The sequence below is a fragment of the Physeter macrocephalus genome, unplaced genomic scaffold, assembly GCF_002837175.3.
Source record: "Physeter macrocephalus isolate SW-GA unplaced genomic scaffold, ASM283717v5 random_1063, whole genome shotgun sequence".
Taxonomy (NCBI): domain Eukaryota; kingdom Metazoa; phylum Chordata; class Mammalia; order Artiodactyla; family Physeteridae; genus Physeter; species Physeter macrocephalus.
In genome coordinates, this window is record NW_021146403.1 from 1 (window position 1) to 11750 (window position 11750).

The following is an 11750-nucleotide window of genomic DNA, read 5'->3' on the forward strand; positions in this document are numbered from 1 at the left end:
ACTGGAACATATTTCTGCTGCGGTATTTTTATTTTTGTTAAATAAGTCTTCCACACGATGCTCGCCAAGGGTTTGCATGTCTGATTGAAGACTGAACTGAAGCAGAGGGCAGGCCTGAAGCAGCTGCGACGGCCGAGGGGACCCGGAGCGTGCGCCCCTGCCGCGCGCTTACGGCACAGCAGACGGCCCTTCTCTCTTTCGTGCTCAGGCTGAAAGACTCCGGAGGATGCTTGGAAAGGAGGAGGATGAACATGTTAAGAGACCAAACCACACGTCGGCGGATGCCTTAAGTGATGGCTTCGTACTAGACAAAGATGACAGGCGTTTGCTTTCTTACAAAGTAAGATGTTTGCCTTCATTTCCTTTTTTTTTTGTTTTGTTTAATTTAAAGCAACACTTCCTGGTTTTTCACTTGATAGGTTTACCACAGGTGGAAATTGTGAGTCTTTTTAGAAACAGTTTCTCTGTGGCTCTTTCTAAAGCTGGTGAGGTTTTTCATTCCCGAGCCCCATTAGCTCTGTACCCCTCTCCCCTTGCAGAGCGTCGGCCCCGCTCGGGGCAGGAAGATAGGAGAAGGCCAGGGGTCTCTAGCAGAAGGGGTTCCAAGACGGGAAACCGGGGGCTCGCAAAACACTGGGGTGTCTGGGGGAGTCGTCGGGTCGCCCTCCGGTGTTGAGGTCCCACCACCTCTGCGTGCAGCCCACACGCCAGGAAGCCCCAGCTGTTGCCCAGCCCCACGAGCAGCGGGGCTGCCAGACACAGCAGCCAGAGCCCGTCCGCTGGGGCGCCTTCCGCAACCTGGACCCCCGCTGCTCCCCAGCAGAGACAAGCCCTGCCCGGAGTCCTGGCAGCAGGGTGTGGGGACTGCGGTTCCCAGGCCTTTAGCCCCATGATGTGTAGCAGCCCCGAAGGAGGTGGGAGAGAGGCCCCACGCCCTTGGACAGTGCAGCACCGGGCCGCGTGTTCCTGGCAGACAAGTAGCATAAAGCATCTGCACGTGCATGGCCCTCAGACACGGTCACAGGCTGTGCCAGCTGCTGTCCCCTGAGGAGTGATGCCCCTGGTTCCCGCGTTCTGTTCCCAGGATGGCAGGATGAACGTCGAGGAAGAGCCAAGCGGGGAAGCCAGTAGCAGTGAGAGCGAAGAGGAAGAGGGCCAAGGCTTGAGCGAGGGGGACCCGGAGGAGAGCGATGGCCCGAACGGCCCCTTGGGCCTGGAGTCGGCCGTGGAGCGCGAGCTCGGCGGCGAGAGGGCCCAGGGGGAGCGGCGTCCGGGCCCTGGGGGGCGATCGACGGCCGATGACCGCGAGGCTGCCAGGGCCGAGCTGCCCTATACGTTCACAGGTAGACAGACGGCTGGGGAGTGACCGCGGTGACCTGGTGCGCCTGCCTCCCGGGCTGCGTCATGGAGTGGGACAGCGTACTGGACACACGGGCACAGCCCGTCTGTGCTGTCCTGGCTGGCGGACAGGCACGGTCATCCTTCTCCGCGATGCCCCTGGGGTCTGACCCAAGTGCTCTGGGCAGCACGTCAGCCTCTGCTGTGTGACTGCAGCAGTCCTGCAGGCCGCCGGCGGGGATCCCTGCCGCCTGACAAGTCGGCCCTTTGTGGGCAGGGGTGGCCACGGAGCCGGGCTCGGGACGTGGCACGTAGCACACGGTGGGCTGCTCTGTCCCATGTGCAGACATCCCATCCAGTTCCAGTCCGCAGGCCTAAGCTGTCCTGCGACTTAAGGGTGTTTCCAGAGCCGTTGAACCGGCGGGTGGAGCTGGCTGCCGGGGGCATCTCGGGCGTGACACTGCTCTGCTCGCGGGGCTCCTTCCAGCTTCCAGCCTGCTCTGAACGGTCCCAGCGGCCACCCCGCCCGCGCACTGTCCGCTCCGCCCTCCCCGTGTCGGGCATTGGCGGGATTCCGCCTGGAGGGGAGCTTAGGGTCATTTCTTCGTCGAGGCTGGTTGCAGGCAGCCCAGTTTCCTGGAGCCTCACGCTTGGTGGGCATGTGGGCACATGTTAGAAGCAGTGTGGTAATTACACAAAATTAGTGTTTCTAGAAAATAGGTGGAAGTATTTCTTTGGGTGAAGTAAAAGAAGTTCTATTACTTATTTTGTGTTCAGTTTTTATCTCCGTTACCGGAAATGTAATTCGCATTTTACAAGTTAAGCGTGGAGTGTGTTTTGTATTTTTTTTGATAGCTCCCGAATCCTACGAGGAATTGAAGTCTTTATTATCGGGAAGATCGATCGAAGAGCAGCTTTTGGTTGTGGAGAGAATTCAGAAATGCAACCATCCAAGTCTCGCAGTGGGAAACAAAGCAAAACTAGAAGTAAGCTGGAGTCGTTTGTCTGCGGTGTTGGGAGTGTCAGCGAAGAGCCCTGGTCCTTGTGGGCGTCGTAACCGTGAAGCTGGTGGTCCCGAAGTGCACCCCGTGCTTACGGCCGCGAGATTTCACGGTGGGGTGCGGGTCGGGGGGCAGAGAGCCAGGCCTGGACATGCGTCAGCTCCAGTGCCCACGGCAGGCCCAGGAGGAGGCCGTGCTGTTGACCTCAGTTTACACTGAGTCCATCTCGTGCACCCGTCACGCAGCAAAGCTAGGCTTTGGGGAAATAGGTAACTAGGAACGTGCCTCGTCCTCTTTGCGTAAAGGCCGCACGTTTAGCGAACAAGGCGCCCGGTCGGGCGCGCTCCTGGTCCAGGACTGAGGTGTCGCCTGCTGGCCGAGGCAGCACACACCCAGACCCTGTGCTCTTCGCTCCTGTGCCTGCCTTGGTCACACGCCCCCATCGCTGGCCCTGAGGCCCTCACCCCACCCGGCGCGGCGGCACAGGGGACAGGGCGTCCTGTGCCGCGGCTCCGTTCTGGGCTCAGCCCTGAGCTCTGGCCCCAACCCTGTTCCTGCAGAAACTGTTCGGCTTCCTTTTGCAATACGTCGGAGATTTGGCTACAAGCGATCCACCAGACCTCGGCGGAATCGATAAGTTGGTTGTGTAAGTGAAAACGGGGCGCGTTATCTGGAACGTGGGACTGAGTTGAACAAATTTTGTGCCTTTTAGTAAAGTCATAGAATAACTTCGGAGTTGTTAAGGCAGCCTTGCAAATGGACCCACAGCTCGCACAGCTGCGGTGATTTCCATACGCCATCCTGCTCCTAAGTCATGTTGACGCGATGCTCCCATCGCCCTGGAGATGGGACCTGTTTTTAACTGCAAACGAATCGACTTTAAGACAGTAGGGCCCCTTCAGGTTTATTTACATTTGACGGCTAATTTTCTGTTTCATTCGCCCGCCTGCTGCTGTCCTGCGCGGGGGCTCCGGGCCGGGCTCTGCACCAGGCCCCGTGAGAACAGAGCAGCATGGCGGCTCCTGGCCCCATGGTGGCTGGAGCAGGGCGCAGCGGGCAGGGTGCTGAGTTGGGAGGGTCCGCGAGAGCAGGTGCCTGGTGGTCCCTCGGGCTGGCCACCTGCACACCCCTCCGCCCCGCGCCAGCCTCTGCCCCCAGGCGTGCTTGTGAAGCACCACTGGGTTCAGGGCCGACAGCCATGTCTGGCCCTTAGAATACGCTCCCCGTGCTGTTACTTGTATAGACAGAGCTACTTCCGCCACCACTACTGAAAAGTTATGACCAGGGTCTTAGCAAATAGCAAAAATGAATGCAGGTGATTATAAAACACTATTAGAAAAACTGCCTGGATCACCGAGACGGCCAGCCAGGTGTCAGTAAGAGGAAAAGTGCATTCATCTAGGGGCTTCCAGCTCTAGCTCAGTTGGCAGGTGACTTCACAGGAAGATGATAAACTGGGTGGATTGAGGGGGTTTTCTATGTTTTCGTTACTTACGGACATCCTCCCCTGACTTATGTCTCTGATGAACAGGCAGTTGTATAACCTTTGCCAGATGTTTCCTGAAGCTGCAAGCAGCGCCATGAAATTTGTCCTCCGAGATGCCATGCACGACATTGAAGGAATGGTTGAGACCACAGGCCGGGCGGCCTTCCCGGGCCTGGACGTGGTAAGCCGGGGGCGTGTCTCCTCCGGCCGTTGACCTGCGGCCCCCAGCCGTCCAGCGTGCTGCCATGGCAGGGAGGGGCTGCGGGCTTCAGGAGGGTGGTCTGCCCCAGAGCCTCCACAGCCGTCTGGAGGGCGCACTGGGCCGGGCCTGGAAGGACTGCTGACCTGTTGACAGGTAGCTGACGTGTGCTCAGGAGCAAAGCTCTGGTTTGATCTCCGCGTGAACGGTGCCGTGTCTGGTCTTGATGGCAAACCCGCGTGTTTCCCTGAGGACCTGAACCTGTGGGCTGGTGGCTCCACCTGCCTGTGCACGGCGACCTCTGACCTCTGAGGTTTCTGGCTGTTTCACGACAGCCGTGGGCCGTGTCGTCAGCTCCGGTCCCTGAAGAAATACTGCTCAGTCCGTTCCACTTTCTGGCCCTCGTGTTGAAATGAACTAACGGCGACCGGCAGGAACTTAATAGTTCGGCTTTACGTTGATGGGTCAGTAGACTCCGCAGGAAGGCACCCGAGCCAGTGTCCATGGCCTCGGCCCCTTTCTCCGTGTGACCGGGGGTAGGTGGGTGCCCGAGCTGTGGCCGAGGGTATCCCGCCTGCCTCCCCGGAGCCTGTCCCCGGCGAGGAGTCGTGGGGAGGCCAGGGGGGTTGGCAGGCTGCCCGGGCTTCAGTCCTGGGCTGCGCGGGCCTGGCCTCCCTCCCGGCTGTAGGCGGTAGTGATGGCCCAGTGGTACCTGTCCCGTAGGCTGGCGTGAGGATTCATGAGTTGATGTTGTTACTGAACCAAATTGGGGTCCACCCTTGCGCAGTGCGCAGCAAAGCCAACCAACTGACACCGGGTTGTGGGGAAGGAAAGTACAGCGTTTACTGCAGGCGCCGAGCAAGGAGTCCAGGCAGCTGGTGCTCAAAAGACACGGACTCCCTGATGGCCTTCAGGGGAGGGGTTTTAAAGGCAGCATAAAGGGTGAGGGTCACAGGGCGTGTGATCGGCTCGTGGACTTTCTTCTGAGTGGTTGGTGGTGAGGTGACAGGGTGATGGTTCCAGAATCTCAGTATCAGCCATTTGGTTCCCACCCGTCTGGGGTCTGGCGCTTGTGGGCAGCCTGCAGTCACCATCCTCAGTGGGTGGTGGTCTTAGTTTCTGCAGAACAGCTCAAAGATATGCATCGGGTTGTGTGTTTCCCTTCTTTAACCCGTGTGGTGGCGCTTTCTTTCCAGCTCATTTACTTGAAAATTGCTGGGATACTGTTTCCAACCTCTGACTTCCGGCACCCAGTGGTCACGCCTGCGCTGTTGTGTCTGAGCCAGCTGCTAACCAAGGTACGTCAGGACCTCCCCATCGGAGCCAGCCCTCCCTAGGGCTGAGCGGGGCCGTGGAGACTGGCCCTCCTTGGGGCAGGAGTAAGAAAGGCTCGTCAACGAGGCCTGCGTAGCAGCTCCTTCCCAGAGCTCCCGGGCAAGGTGGCAGAGGGCGTGACCCCAGAAAGCGCATGAGGGCATCACGTCTGATCTGGGGTTCTGTTCCCCTTTTGGCTTTAAAAGTCCAAATGGCTCCGTTTTCCTTGAGGGCGCGTGTGATCGGTGCCCACTTGCTGTGGTAATTATCAGTGTCCCACCCCGAAAGGGTGGGGCCTTATGATCACAGAGCTCTTTGCCTGACTGCATCTCGCGCGCCTCGATCCTCCGTGCAGAGGAAGGTCGGGGCCCGCGGCCCCCCGCCGAGGCCAGGCTGTCTGCCCGGCACAGTGTTCCGAACGTTGTTCCCAAGTGGACACCGTGCCCTGTGTTCCTTTGCCAGTGTCCCGTCCAGTCCCTCCAAGACGTGGTGAAGGGGCTCTTCGTGTGCTGCGTGTTCCTGGACTGCGTGTCTCTGTCCCAGAGGTTCATACCTGAGCTTATCAATTTTCTTGTTGGGATTCTTTACGTCGCAACTCCCAACAAGCAGAGCCAAGGTGAGTTGCTTCGAGGCAGCGTTTTCAAATATGTTGTACTTTAGAAATTTGAAGACTTTTAATAGTAATTGGTATTCATTGTAGAAAGCTTAGGATATGGGAAAGTTAGGAAGAAGACAAAAAAATCTCAAGTCTGTCATCCAGAGTAGCATCCTTTTTTTCCTCTGTGTGGATGTGTGTATATACCCACGTTGTGAAAAAATCAGGACCCCACTTTATCTGTCCCGCACAGTAGCCCATTTCCACGTGTGGGGGGTCTGAGCTTCGTGTAAAGTACCCCCCAGATGGCAAGACCGACTACCAGAAATACATAAAACACTGCGGTTTACTATATTGACGGTGTGTTGAAATCATATTTGGGGGGGAGGGTAAATAAAATACATCCATTAAGCTCTACCTTTTTGTTTTTACTCGTTTTATGTGGCAACGAGAACACTAACTTGCGTAGCTCACGGGGTATCTCTGGTCAGCAGCACCGCTCCTGTAGGTCCCACGATGTTCTGAATGTGGGAAGGAGCTCGTGGACAGCGGTGTTCTGAGAGGGTTTCAGCAGTTGTTGCCCTTCTGAACTATCATACCCTCCCCTCCCCGCCCCCCACAGGATGCCGACACCTCCCCAGGCTTCTGCCCACTCACGGCTCCCTCGCCCTCCACCAGCTGCCCACCTGTGTCCCCTCGCTCCTCCGGGTCTGGAGGGTCTGCTTTCCCGGCCTCCTTTTTCCTTCCCTGCCCTTCCGCTTTCCCCTCGTAACCTCACATGGACACTTGCCTGCGTGTGGCTCTTGCCCCTGATTTCTCTGAGCCCCGCGCTGCGGGCTCCTCTGCCAGCCGTGGGGATGGGCACGGTGGGGGGGGGCAGCCACACCCCAGGGAGACGTCAGGGTGGCTGCAGTGCTGGAGGAGGGGCCCCGGCGGAGGGCACGGGACGCCGCAGTCGGGACTGGCTGTCGCCCGCACCCCCCCCCCCACCCCCCGCCCGCTGTGCCGTGCCTGGACCACACCAGGCCTGGCGCCCTCCCGGCAGTCCCTTCCGGCTGCTTCGACTGCTCCTCCCAGTGACGACGGGCTTAAGTCCTGTCGCTCCGGGTCTCTGGAGCGGGCCTTCTCTGGCCAGGTGAACTCTGCACCCTGCCCCACCCCCCAGCTCTCCTACAAACCCGCCTCACCCTCCTCTGCTTTTCCTTTGTGCCTCGTTTCTTACTGATGCTCTAGTCTGCCCACGACGGCAGGGGCCTGGTCTGTGCTTGGACTTGGCCCAAGCACCCCTGTCAAAGCTGTCGTTTGTGTCTGGTGGTAAACACAGCGTGTGTTTGTTAAAATGAACTTCCAAAGGCTTCACCCTGCAGAGCCTGCCCTGCGAGCCTGGTAGCCTCAGAGGCCGACTCTGTCCCTGTCCCACTTGGAATCCAGGTTACACTCTGGTGCACCCTTTCAGAGCACTTGGGAAGAACTCGGAGTTGCTCTTGGTTTCTGATGAGGAGGCCATGGCCACGTGGCACAGGAGAAGCCTCCCCCTCCAGTGGGCAGGAAGACCGAAAGCCCAGACTGAGACAGAGGCCAACCACACCAGGTACGTGCGGGCCCGGGACTCTGGGCCGTGGCGCCAGCTTAGACCTCGGAGAGGCCAGGCTGGGAGCCAGACGTGACCCAGCCCCCAGCCTTGAAGATGCACCCGCGTTATCTCTGTTCGCAGATGAAATGATTTTATATGTAGAAAATCCTAAAGGTTCCACAGAAGAGCTATTGGATGATAAATGAATTCAGCAAAGTAGCAGGATACAGAGTCAACGTACAAAAGTCAGTTGTATTTCTATACACAAACAGTGAACAGTCTGAAAGGAAATTGCAAAAACATTCCATTTACAATAGCATCAGAAAGGAATAAAATTACTTAAGAACGAGCTTATCCAGGGAGATGGAAGACTGGTGCAATGAGAACCGCAAACCACCGCTGGAGTCAGCGACACGGACGGACATAAATGGGGACACATCTGTGCTCCCGGACTGGGAGGCACGGTCACCTCCGGGTGCCACCATGCTAGGGGTTAGGTTTCAACAAGGGGCTTCTGTGGGGTTACATCCTTCAGTCTGTAGTAGAAGAAGGAGAATGAGGAGGGGGCTGGGACGTTTTCTTGTAAGTCCTTCCAGTCTCTGATTTTTAAAAAAAACTGGTTATTTGAATTTTTTTTGTTGAAATTTATTTATTGTGTTAAACTGCAGATAACATTTACCATCTTAACCATTTTTAAATGTGTGGTTCGGTGGCATCTTAAGTGCACCGTTATGGAACCGTCACCACCCTCCACCTCTAGAACTTACCTTCCCAAACTTTCTGAAACTCTGTCCCCATTAAAGACAGCCCACGCCACACCCCAAGCCCCACGGTCCTCCTTTCCTGTCTGTGGATTTGACTCCTGTGCTGCAGCTCATGTAAGTGGAATCACACAGGATTTGTCCTTTTGTGACTTATTTTATTTCACTGAGTGTAATAATGTCCTCGAGGTTCATCCATGTTTAGCAGGTGTCAGAATTCCCTTCCTTGTTAAGGCTGGATCGTACTCCGCTGCGTGGCTGGACCACGTTTGTTTGTTCCATTTTGTTTACGTGTTCATTCTTCCGTCAGTGGGCACTTGGGTTGCTCCCACTTTTTGGTTATTCTCAATAAGGCTGCTGTGGACATGGGGGTACAAGTATCCCAGTCTCTGCTTTCAGTTCTTTTGGGTTTATGCCCAGAGGTGGAATTGCTGGGTCAGATGATAGTTTTATTTCCGATTTTTTGAGGAACCTCCATGCTGTTTTCCACCACAGCTATACCATTTTACATTCCCACCAACAGCGTATTAGGGTTCCAATTTCTTCACATCCTTGTCAACCCTTAGTAATTTCTGGATTTTTGATGGTAGCCATCTTCGTGGGTATGAGGTGGTATCATTATGATTTTGACTTGATTTCCCTAATAATTAGTAATGAGCATCTTTTCATGTGCTTATTGTCCATTCATAATCTTCGGAGAAATGTCTGTTCATACCCTGATAGCCATTTTTTTTCCAAGAAAAAATAACTTTCCCAGAATGTGTGTTATTTTCAAAGTATATCTGCTTGATACTGGAAATAGTTTTAGTAATTTAAAAACTACAATGGGGGGCTTCCCTGGTGGCGCAGTGGTTGCGCGTCCGCCTGCCGATGCAGGGGAACCGGGTTCGCGCCCCGGTCTGGGAGGATCCCACGTGCCGCGGAGCTGCTGGGCCCGTGAGCCATGGCCGCTGGGCCTGCGCTCCGGAGCCTGTGCTCCGCAACGGGAGATGATAGCCATTTTTTTCCAAGAAAAAATAACTTTCCCAGAATGTGTGTTATTTTCAAAGTATATCTGCTTGATACTGGAAATAGTTTTAGTAATTTAAAAACTACAATGGGGTTTATTTAAGAGGAGGGCTCCAGCCATTGTAGTGAGTGAGTCAGTTTTCTTGGGTCTCTCCCAAGAAATGTCTGTGTGTTACTAAACATTGATTTTCTTCTGTTTAAAAAAAACAAAACACCAAGTACTCTTTGCAAGTTGTCGCTGCATTTCCCGCAACGTTCTTTCCTGTTCAGGGAAGCAGGATGTTTTCTTTAACTCCTGATCCCATCAGCCAACGACCGCTGCAGCCGCTGCAGCCGCTGCAGCCGTTGCCCAGGGCAGATGTTTGACCTCAGGGTCCTGTGGCCCAGGCCCACGAGTTGGAAGGGTTTCATCTTTGCCAAGATGATGGGCTTTGTTGGTGACTGGGAGGGGCCCTTCCTTCCTGTTGTGCTGAGGCCGGGTGTCACCCCTGCAGGCTGTCCTGCCTGGCCGTGTGTCTGGCTCTGGTGCAGCGCTGTGTGACCGCCTATGGCGCCCTGCCCTCCTTCCACGACATCGTGCGGCCCCTGCGAGCCCTCCTGATGGAGCACCTGGCTGCCCGCAGCTGCCCGCCCGAGCTCCAGGTGAGGCCTCCCCTGGCGCGACCGTGTCCCGGAGTGGGGGCAGGTTGGTGGGCGTTTTGTCATGGGGGTTCCGGCGCTAGGAATCCAGGCCGGCCGCCCCCATCAGCCTGGGCAGCGGCTTCAGGCCCCGCGCCCCTCCCAGGTCACTCGGGTTCTGAGGATGGACCCACTGCCCTGCACCAGGCGACAGGAGGCCGTGAAGGGCACCTGCCTTTTGGCCTGGGGGCTCCCCTGTGTACAAATGGGCTGGTGCCCATCGTGTGCTCCCCACATGCCTCTGGGAGAGAATGTTCTGTTGCCCGATGGGTCTGTGGGTCTGAAGTCCCGCCAGGCCAGACGCCATGAGGACGCTGCAGGAAGGTGGAAGCTTCGTGAGAGCCGGGCCCTCTGGGCGCAGTGGCTCTGCGCCTGCAGCCGCCGGGCCCAGGGGAAGGGGCGGCCCGGAGGAAGGAGCTCCGGAGGCCACGGTGGGCAGGCCCGGAGGTGTCAGCTTTTCTCACGTGTCAGGAGCTGAGTCGGAGCATTCTGACGGATATGGAAAAGCAGCCGAAGCACTATCGGCCGCTGGTCTGTGAGAAGAGCAAGCCGGTGCCGCTGAAACTGTTCACCCCCCGGCTGGTCAAAGTGTGAGTACGGAGGCCACCCCAGCTCCAGAGGGGCCTGGGAAGTCCAGGGCTGTAGCTGGGGGCAGCCTTGACCGGAGGCCTGGCAGGCTCTGGGTGCGCAGACCTTGCGCCCTCAAGGCCGGCTTTGCACCTTCAGCCTCGAGTTTGGGAAGAAGCAGGGCTGCACCAAGGAGGAGCAGGAAAGGAAGAGGCTGATCCACAAGCACAAGCGAGAATTTAAAGGTGCCGTCCGGGAGATCCGCAAGGACAACCAGTTCCTGGCTCGGATGCAGCTCTCAGAGATCATGGAACGGTGAGGGGCGACGGGCTCCGGCAGGTGCTGGTGTGGGTGCTGGGCCTGGGTGAGGGCAGGCCAGGCGGCCCGCTCCCCTCACTTGTCCTCCGTCTGTCCTGGGCGGAGTTGCAGGCCCCTCGTGGATGTGAACTGCTATTGGGTCAGACAGGAGAAAGGGCAAGATGTCCTACAAAAAGTATCCAAAAATGGGCTTTTTTTTTTTTTTTAAAGGGATGCGGAAAGAAAACGAAAAGTGAAGCAGCTTTTTAACAGCCTGGCCACACAGGAAGGTGAATGGAAGGCCCTGAAGAGGAAGAAGTTCAAAAAATAAATTATGTTTTATAAATCAGACAAGGAGATGCTGTATAATGAATGCCATAAGGGATGCTGTAACGTCAGTTTTTTTCCTGTACTTCGCTTCATGTTAAAACGCCTCTCCTAACATATTGCACTTTTGGGAACAGGGCCAAGCCTCCATGGGAGCTACATGCTGATAAACTGTAAAGGACCTCTGTGCAGTATCCAAAAATGGGCTTTTTTTTTTTTTTAAAGGGATGCGGAAAGAAAACGAAAAGTGAAGCAGCTTTTTAACAGCCTGGCCACACAGGAAGGTGAATGGAAGGCCCTGAAGAGGAAGAAGTTCAAAAAATAAATTATGTTTTATAAATCAGACAAGGAGATGCTGTATAATGAATGCCATAAGGGATGCTGTAACGTCAGTTTTTTTCCTGTACTTCGCTTCATGTTAAAACGCCTCTCCTAACATATTGCACTTTTGGGAACAGGGCCAAGCCTCCATGGGAGCTACATGCTGATAAACTGTAAAGGACCTCTGTGCGTCACTTCCAGACAGTCCTCAGTTAATCACAAGGCTCAGGACCGATGGGATTCAGGATAATGTTTTTGGTCAACCAAGCATATTTGCCTTCAGGC

The 11750-nt window shown here is 55.9% G+C and overlaps 1 protein-coding gene across 1 annotated transcript; it reads left to right on the forward strand.

Moving 5' to 3' along the window:
- The first annotated feature begins 106 nt into the window (after window positions 1–106).
- LOC102992276 (nucleolar protein 14) lies at window positions 107–11278 on the forward strand. The gene is made up of 12 exons (XM_028486608.2): window positions 107–340; window positions 1085–1343; window positions 2194–2324; window positions 2900–2985; window positions 3871–4006; window positions 5221–5322; window positions 5801–5954; window positions 7365–7524; window positions 9770–9917; window positions 10425–10543; window positions 10680–10835; window positions 11049–11278. The coding sequence occupies exons 1-12, from the start codon at window positions 227–229 to the stop codon at window positions 11146–11148; spliced, it is 1665 nt and encodes a 554-aa protein (XP_028342409.1). The 5' UTR covers window positions 107–226; the 3' UTR covers window positions 11149–11278.
- Window positions 11279–11750: the final 472 nt, after the last annotated feature.

Coding starts and splice junctions, on each gene's coding strand:
- LOC102992276 (XM_028486608.2), top strand. CDS start 227: ATGCTTGGAAAGGAGGAGGATGAACATGTTAAGAGACCAAACCACACG. Junction 5,955..7,364: donor TCCCAACAAGCAGAGCCAAG/GTGAGTTGCTTC, acceptor CTTGGAATCCAG/GTTACACTCTGGTGCACCCT. Junction 10,836..11,048: donor CTCTCAGAGATCATGGAACG/GTGAGGGGCGAC, acceptor TTTTTTTTAAAG/GGATGCGGAAAGAAAACGAA.